We start from the raw sequence: 9329 nt of genomic DNA, 5'->3' as shown, positions 1-9329 counted from the left end.
AAGAAAGTTTTTCATTCCAATAAACCATAATTTTGGCAATGGGAAATGGCCAGGAAACATGCCCGTATTAAATAAAATAAAAATGTTTAAAGCTACTTAAAGTTTTTTTAATTTATTATTTCTAATTATTGAATCCCTGTTTTAATTAAATTTTTTAAAAATTCGTATCATTGCATTCTGTCTTTTATAATTTTATTTGTAAATGTTTTAACCATTGTGCTATCTTAGATGACCCCACCCTTGCATTGACGTGTTCTCCCTACCATGACAAAGGTGGATAAATACAGAGACACACAGAGACCTCGTGCACAGGATCACCATCAACGAACAACGACCTTGTTCTCAACGTAGAGAAAACAAAAGAAGTAATTGTGGACTACAGAAGGAAAGCACCGCCACATCAACCGCTCATCATCAACAGGACTGTGGTGGAGCGGACCGACTGCCACCGGTTCCTGGGTCTGCAGATCACTAACAGCCTCAGCTGGGAAAGAAACACTGTTGCCACAGTGAAGAAAGCCCAGCAGAGGTTGTGCTTCATCAGGTTGCTGAAGAAGGCTGGTCTCAAGCACCGGACCCTCACCCAAGCCTACAGGGGGCTTGTGGAAAGCATCCTCACCAGCGGACTAACAGCCTGGTTTGGAAACACCACCATAAAAGAAAGGAAGACGCTGCAGAGGGTTATCAACACAGCGGGCATAATTATAGGTTGCAACTTTCCATATGGACACCATCTACAAGCAGGAGGAGCGTCTCTAAGACCATCAGAGACAGACACCACCCTGCTCACGCACTGATCCAGTGTGTGGACTCAGGCCACAACCTCAGACGTTGCAGGCCTGAAAGCATCCAAGCACACACCACAGGCTTCCACGACAGTTGTTTCCCAACAGCAATCAGAATGCTGGCAAAGGACATCAGAAAGGGAAGACTGGACGAAATCACTAAGTGCAATAAACAATAACTATGTGCAATAATTCTATGTGCAATAACTCTTCTGTACAGTCTGGGTCGCTGCAATATTCATTTTTACTCAGATTTATATTTTTTAAATATCTTGTAATTTTGGTTATCTAATTTTAACTTGTAACTTTATTCTATTTAATTATCTAATTTTTTGTCCTTTTTAAGTTACCCTGACATGAGAGATGCCAAAGAAAAATTCTGATGTGCCGCATGTGCAAACGGCAATAAAACCTTGAATAAAAAAAGAATAAATGAATAAAGGTGGAAAGATTTCATGTAATCATGGACACCAGTGAAGATCACAAATGATTGAAGAAAAAAGGTTCAGAGCACTGTCTAGTGGGTCTAGATGACCCAACTCCCAATGTCAAAGTGCCTAGGATAGCAAAACGGTTAAACCTGTAAAGTACTTTGTGTTGCTGCTGTGTGAAAAGTGTTTTATAAATAAAGTTTTAATTTGAATTTCTTTTCTATCTCTATGGGGTGAATTCTTCTGTTATATGACATTGTTAAATATTGTTTTATTCTTTAATTTACTCGACAAAAATGTTCTGACACCAGGTATTGTATTGGATTTGAGTTTTGTACTAAAATCATAGACATAAACATTTCCTAAAAAATAAAAATGATAAAACAGACCCTGCAGCCTTTGGCGCCCTCTGGTGGTAAAGAGTGGCGTCACCGGAAAAGTCAGGTGGAGAGTCAGCTGATCCCACCCAGGAAAGGGAAGTTGAGAAGCAAAGCAGATAAGTCGCTGTCTTGTTTGTTTTATCTGATAAGTGAACAATTTTAACTTAAAGGATGTTCAGCGCAGACGATGAAGACGTTGACTTCTTGTCTCCTACGGGAGGGTAAGTTTGATTGAAACAACATTTTTTTTTTTTTAGCGGGGAGGGCTAACCTTCTGACAGCAGGTTAGCTGCCCTTTCTCTTGGGCTATTGAGCTAGCGCGTGTTGTCATAACTGTAGTTATTGCCCCCTCAGTGCATTTTTATTATATGCCAAGTTTTATGCCCCGTTTGCGGATCTGTTTAGTAGCCTTTGTTGGTCTAACGCTTCGTTATTCTCATCTTACTGTCGGTAGACTAGAAATCTGCATTAAACTACATTTTTACACCGTGATTTAAGACACTTTAATTATACAGAAAATATATATTAATATTAATTTAAAATGTGCCCCTAAAAAAGTCAGTCTAGAACAGCATAAAAACAACCCAAATGTGAGATAGAAAAACAAATTGACGAGGAAAAAATGTAATTCAAGTAGTGTTTTTTTTATTTGTATAGAAATGTAATAGATAATTGCTTAACGTTCAAATTGGCTGAACAATTTGCATTTTAATGTAGAAATGCTGTTGTAATTTCCTGTTCCAAGTCATGTCAAGGTTTTTAAGATCGAGCGCGTTTTCTTTCATTTCTTTAAATGTTCAATAAAGCGTTTCTATGCTGGTCATTATGCCTTTTTGTGTCGACATTATCAATAAAATCATGACGTCTGCGTTCATCTGTTCTGATCTAGTCCCACTCCGATCATCTTTAGATCGTTTTTCAGACCTTTTCTAGTGGTCATTTAATTATGATTGAGCAGTTTTGAGCCCAAATCCCCAAAACTTGTGTTGTTTTCTAGGACGTAGTTTCTGCAGAGTGGCAGTTGTTCATCAGAAATTCACCTCTGAGTTGGTGCATAGTGAGTCTGCTTCCATTACCGTCATCCGTCTGTTTCCACGCACTCCCGCTAGCTTACAGCCTCTCAAAAAAAAACCAACGTAACTGTACCGGTGCAGCAAACATGGCGAGCAATATTGGAGCTATCCAGCCGTACAGTTCTGATCTACACGCCAGCTGAGATGAAGAAATCAAAGACGTACACGGATCTGGTCGTCTACAAGTGGATGTTGCCGTTGTGTCTTTCTGCATCACACCTACCAGCTTTTTCATACGGCATTTTTTCCTCTGCTCCTCATTCTCAACAATTTGAATAAAGAAGAACTCAGAAATGCAATTTTTAAGCTCAATTTTCTTTATATACCGGTATGTCCTCCATCATGAGAAAAATCCCACAAGAACATGTTAAAAACAATTTTTATCAGAACTCCTCTGTCTGAGAAATCGGCTTCATGTCTCGGTTCTGATTGGCTGCAGGGTTTCCATAAGTACTAATATACCAAACACTAGATAGGATGTAAGCATGTGGGATTTGACCTATTACTCATGCTTTTCCGTTCAATTACATTTACAGAATATAATAAAAGATTTTTTATTACATATTTAGTTGAATTTTCATCTCTTAGGTTTTTTTCATTAGAATTAGATATTTATATATTTTGAAATATGATCAACATATTTAAAGAAAACACACATAAGCTATCATGGATGTCCTCCTTTGAGGACAGTTCACAACTTTACACAATGAGGTGATGCATCAACTACAGCAACATGCAATACATTCTTCCAACAAACTGGATTGTAGAAGTATTTGCTCACCTTTATAGAAAGCCTTTAGTCCAGTTAAAGCATCAGTTTGCTTCACCAGCAGCTCAGCATCCAAACCAGAGGAAAAAACTCTCAAAAGTCCTGTTTATGTTGGGAGACTTTCTTTTGTGCACTGTCCAAAATGTGGTTTGTGTGTGATCACACCGAGCTGTGATGTAATGTTTGTGTTTGACCACCGTGATGCGGCGGTTTGCAGGTCTAGGATGGATGGAGGCACAGCAATATTTACCCCAAAGTGACTGTTTTGAGTTGTGAGCTATTTTCTGAAAAAAGCTGGTCAACGTCTTTTTTTTCCAAACAAGTAAGCAATAAACAATGGAGTATTAAGACCATCATTTAAAAAAAAAGTTATAAATCTCATGTGAAAAAAGTTGTAATTGGACAAAATCATACTTTTCCAGAAATAAAGTTAGTCATGTAAGCCTCCATGTCCCATAATGCATTTGGACCTCTGCAACTATACTATACTTCTATTAAAACAATCTTAACTCACTGTAATATGTCCTTATTTGTGAAACCAAGGCTGAATGAAGGACGATGCGCTCTTCGTCTCTCGCGCTAAAAAAACACAATATTGCCTCTTTTTGTGTTGTCGTTTAGTAAACAGACTATTGTTTCATAAATGTAAAATTATCAATGTAGAAATTACGAAACTATTACTTTACTTTTGTAAAATATTGACTCATAATCTACAAGTTTACTCTCGTCAAATTTTAACACTTTTTCTTGAAAGTATTTAACTTTTTTTTCCTCATAAAATTCCAACTTTCTTCTAATAATTGTACGACTGTATTGTTGCAGATTTAAGTATTATTTTTATTTTTTTGTGGCCTTTTGGACATTTAATGAAAGTAAGAGCTGGGGTTTTGGGAGAGCCCAACGATGAGTATAAAGCAGAGGCAGATGCTAATAGAGATCATAGTGTAGTAATAATAAAAGACTCTTAAGTGTGACATAAACCTTCATATACGGCGCGCATATCACGTTTAAATTACCTAATTGTCGCACAAATCAGTAATAAATTGGATATAGCCACCTCAGTAAACACGCACGGTTCATATTCTACATTGCTTCACATGTTCTTTGCGTGGTTCATTCATGATCCGTCTGTGAAAACGTCACATAAAGACCACAACTTTTCTCACTCTTTCATTTAATCTGCAGAAAATGTTGGTAGTTACTGTGTGACTTGGCCTTTTAAAGAGTCAATACTAAAGCCACGTCACATCTACTGACAATGGCTCAATGCTTCAAAACTTCCAGACTAGAGATGCACAGCCTGGAATCAGCTGATGGTACCGGATCTAAAGGTGCTGCTCAAAGCGGGATTGCAGACGTGACATTGACTCAAAGCAGTGCTCAGCTCCCACCTCAATGAGAAACAGTTACATTAGATTATTACAGCCCACAAAGATGACACTAACATTAAGATTCAATGCAGGTGCTATTATTATTGTAGAGGAGTAAAAAGACGAGAGGAACACCTGTCCTGATTTACTAAGAAAATATGAGATTGTGGGTCACTTTAACTGTGAAGATGTGCTATGATTGAAAAGTAGTTTTCCTTGAATGCAGGTCAAAGACAGAAGGACTTCTAATATAGGAGTTTGAGGTGTGTATTCAGGGACAGTTTGTGGAAACTCAAAATAGAAATTCTGATTCTTTAGCATAGACTTATTGGATCCTCCTAGATCCAATAAGTAATGAGTCCATTGATGGGGGGAAATATGTGCAATTGTTCACCAAAGATTATCCAGGTGCAATATTCGTTCATTCTCTAAAGATGCAATTGACTGTCATGTTTAATGGCATAAAACATGACTGATCGGCAGCTTCTCCATCTCACCAAAATGGTATTGCTGAGAGATAAGGATACACTTTTAACCCAAATACATCTGAGACTATGCTGTCCAAACGGCTGTCTTAGTATTGAACGCTTTAAGATGCTTTAAAGGTGTACGCGAAAACCCCCTTAAATGCTGACAGATACAAATAAAAAAATGTAGAAATTTTTACTCCAATGTTGTACATTTAAACAGGATAAGTGTCGTGTTCAAACAATGAACACCATCAGCTGATGGTATCATAGGAAAATCACATGAGCTATGTAATAGAGACAGTTCTTCATAAGGCGAAACATCTGATGGGAACAGACCAAAACAACCAAGTGATGAGTCTGCTAGCTGGAGGAACTCTATAGGGAGAAGAGAAAACCTTTTTTTTAAGAGATCATAGATTACTGCTACAGATTATTAGGATTATGGAGTTCAAAGTAATGGATTAAAGCCATAGATGAGGAAATCTAATCATTAAAAGAAATCAATGTGTTTAGCATCTCTGCCAAAGAACAACAACAAAAAATGAAGGAAAGTTGGTCCATTCAGAGAGATATTAAGGATATATAGCCAGAAAATGGGGATAGATTATGGCGACATTTTCTCCTTAACAGTCAATTCAAAGAGCATAAAAGTACTAATAAAAAGCGGCATATGTGAGCTTGGTACTTCCCCAGATGTATGGGAAAACAGCTGACTTACATACTACCATTAATTGTTAGATCCACTTTGACCAGCCACAAGGTTATGAAAAAGGGAAAGATCTGATTTGCATGCTAGATAAACCTTAATATAGGATGAAATAATCTGGATCTTCCAGATTTCTTAGGATCTTTCAATATGATCTAACTGAAAACCTAGAATCCATTTGACCGCTGTGTGTAAACCCCAGATAGAATGTCAGGAAGTTATGATCGTCTGAATTGATGACTTGATCATGGCAGCAAACTCCGAAGAAGTATTGAAAGATGTTAAGGATTCAAGCCATATTAAAAATGAAGCACATGGGCAGAGATGATCATTTTCTTGTTATAGATTTCACATTAATGGATGGATGTTGTAGTAATGTTAAAAGAAACAAAAGTCAACAAGATACTGAAAAGGTTCAATACGCAGCACAATAAATCCAGACAGACTTCCTGTAAGTAGAAATTGTGTTACATTGAAGATGCTGTACAGATTTTAAGAGAGGCTGTAGGAAGCCTCATATATCTGACGATGTATACTCCACCAGACCTAAGTTTTGTGTTAAACAAATGATCTAACAATTGTGAGGACCAAGACAAGGATCTGTGTCTTAGGAGGCTCAACAAGCTACAGCCAGTCTGGTAGCTGGGTTGCCCAAATCCAGGCCTCAAGGCCCGGTATCCTACATGTTTTTCAACCATTCTGTCTTCTATGCTCCTCATTGGGTAAACACACCTGATCCAGGTAATCGACAGCAGGTAAGGCAGGGTTTCTGGAAAACTAGCAGACAGCCGGCCCTTGAGGTCTGGATTTGGGCACCGCTGCTATAGAAAAACAGCCTATATCCTTTACAGAATATTTAAAATTTCATTTAAAATACTGACAAGCGTGTGTGATGCCAATGTGAGAGGAACTGTCGTTTCATATCAGAGCCCTGCTGCATCTGTGGGATGCTTTTTCTGTCTCTGGTCCAGCCAATGCAAGCTTTACACAGCTTATTACTAAAGCCAGAAAGAAAGTTAAAGACGTTTGTGTGCTGGTTCATTAAAGTGTGTGACAAGAGTTTTTACAGGAATCCCTGTTGAATCCATAGCCCTGTCATGTTATGGTCAATTCTCCCTTTTTTTTCCTTTTTAAATGATAAATGCAGAAAAACAAACAGACTGGAATAGCTGAATTAAAGTAGTGCAGAGGTACCATTACTCTAGACAAAGAGATTTAGTGTTTAATGTTAAAAAATTTGAATTAACTAAATAAACCTTTCATTTAAGCAACAAATAACTACCGGTAGTGATCAATTGATCATTGCTTATAGGAACTTAGGAAATCAGTGAAGTATTACATCACATCATCAGCAAAGTAAATCTGACTTCATGGCTGTTTCTTCATTAGTGGAGCGATCGTGCAGGTTAACCTCTGTAATTATCACTGGCTAGTCATCTGTGCAACATTAGAGACGTCATCTGGCTGTGACACCGAATATAGTTTTTTAGAATAATCTCCTCGAGGACGCAGCTCTTTGTAACAAATTGGATGTTGTTCTGTTTGTGTTTCAGAGGCAAGCTGGCCTCCTTGTTTGAACCAGACCAGGAAGCGGGCGTTCAGGGCAATGGCTTGTTTCAGTACACAGCTCCCAAACAGCCTAAGAAGGGCTCCACACCAGGTGAGACCAATGAGTATATCAGGAGTTGATGTCCAGCTTGATGAGGATCCTGAATGAAATGTATTGCTTTATCTGTTTACAGCAACAGCCAATCAGAATCCAGCTGTACCTGTGCCTGGAACTCCTGCGGTGTTGGTTGCCTCAGCAGTTCAAGCCTTCAAATAGTATGTTGGTATTTGTCATCTTTAATAGTCTACATATCCCTTGTGCTATCTTGTGGGGTCCAGATGACCCCACCCTTACATTGACGTGTTATTCCTACCATGACAAAGGTGGATAAAGGCGGAGAGGATTTCATGTAATCCATGGACACCAGTGAAGATGACAAATCATTGAAGAAAAAAGGGTTCAGCGCACTGTCTAGTGGGTCTAGATGACCCAACTCCCAACGTTAATGCGCCTTGGAGGCACGTTAACGTTGGGAGTGGGGGCATCTGGACCCCACAATATAGCACAAGGGATATATTTATTGTTGTGACACAGTGTGACACAGTGACACAGGTTGAGTAAACATTGTATTCCTGCTGAAAATGTGTCTCCTACTTTGTCTTGAGCAGTATTAATGGACAATACATGAAGCAGGGAAAGCTGGGAGCCGCCGTCCTGGGCAACCACACAACAAAAGAGGTCAGAGCTCTGCAACTAATCCCTCCTTTCAGAATTGGGGGTTATCTTCATCTTAGACTGGTAAAATAAGTGTATCACTTTCTTCTTGATTTTTCTTTTTTTTTTTTTTTTTTTTTGCAGTACAAACTTCTTCTGTACTTGAGCCAGAAGAAACAACTGACTGCTGCCAGAATCCACATGGGCTTCATCTTTACTGTGAGTCAACCAATCTCTCATCGTGCGTTCAGAAAGTCGTGTGAAGTGAAAAAGTGCATTGAGAAGTTCCTGGTTTCTCCTACAGGTACAACCTAACAATTACTGCACCTTTTACGATGACCAGAGGCAGAACTGGTCGCTGATGTTCGAATCCGAGAAAGCGTCGTCAGACTTCTGCAAAGAGGTGAGCAACGGTAGAAAATCCCACAGCATGGTTGACATACTTGCTGAGAGGCCGAGAAAATGTGCTGCTATGGTCTCCCAAAAACTCAGTGAACCCCTTGCACTTCTCGAAATGTAGTGATGCACCTTCTCGTTTCACAACAAAGATAGGGCCGTTCAAAAAGATGTAAAGTAGTGAGTGCAGGGCTTTAGAGAACTAATTTTGTCACATGTAATAAAAATAATAAATCTGTCTGTTCTGTGAAACGAAAAGAGAACTGAGACTGTCCAAAAGAATCAGTTAATAATGTTATAAATATGTTTCCTTTGAGTTTAAGTTCCGGTTATTCGTCGGTAAAGAGTCAGATGCATGCTTATTAAGGGAGTGATGACATCATCTGCTGCTTCATGGCAGAGTGCTGCCTCACATCCATGTATCCCAAACAAATGGATGTACTCCATATTAACTATTGGTTTGTTGAGAGCCTAAAGTCTGGATTGCAGTTTGTTTCAAACCATCCTCTGCCTCTGTCCTTCATCCTCGCCGTTTCACACAGCAATTGTTTGACGGCTACAGCAGGCTCATACAGGTCTTAAGGTGGTGCTCTGGTTGGCACTGCCGGGTTGAGACTAGTGACAAGGACACCGTACAACAAAATCAACTGTGTATTCCAAGTGTGTGCAACTTACATTCTCAATTG

General features: G+C 38.9%; 1 protein-coding gene across 3 annotated transcripts in view; it reads left to right on the top strand.

Annotated features, from left to right (window-relative positions):
- Window positions 1-1667: 1667 nt before the first annotated feature.
- Window positions 1668-9329, top strand: part of fkbp15 (FK506 binding protein 15) — a 30248-nt gene continuing 22586 nt past the window's right edge. For all 3 annotated transcript variants that reach the window (XM_011479591.3, XM_011479590.3, XM_011479589.3), the window contains exons 1-6: window positions 1668-1817; window positions 7538-7644; window positions 7727-7808; window positions 8202-8271; window positions 8392-8466; window positions 8552-8650. In XM_011479591.3, the coding sequence (XP_011477893.1) occupies window positions 1768-1817; window positions 7538-7644; window positions 7727-7808; window positions 8202-8271; window positions 8392-8466; window positions 8552-8650 (483 nt within the window). In that variant the 5' untranslated portion in view covers window positions 1668-1767. The remainder of the gene's footprint in view (window positions 1818-7537; window positions 7645-7726; window positions 7809-8201; window positions 8272-8391; window positions 8467-8551; window positions 8651-9329) is intronic.

The sequence above is a fragment of the Oryzias latipes genome, chromosome 9 (assembly GCF_002234675.1).
Source record: "Oryzias latipes chromosome 9, ASM223467v1".
In the NCBI taxonomy this organism is placed as follows: Eukaryota; Metazoa; Chordata; class Actinopteri; order Beloniformes; family Adrianichthyidae; genus Oryzias; species Oryzias latipes.
Note: the sequence above shows the minus strand (reverse complement) of the source record. Positions and strands in the feature narration are given on the sequence as shown.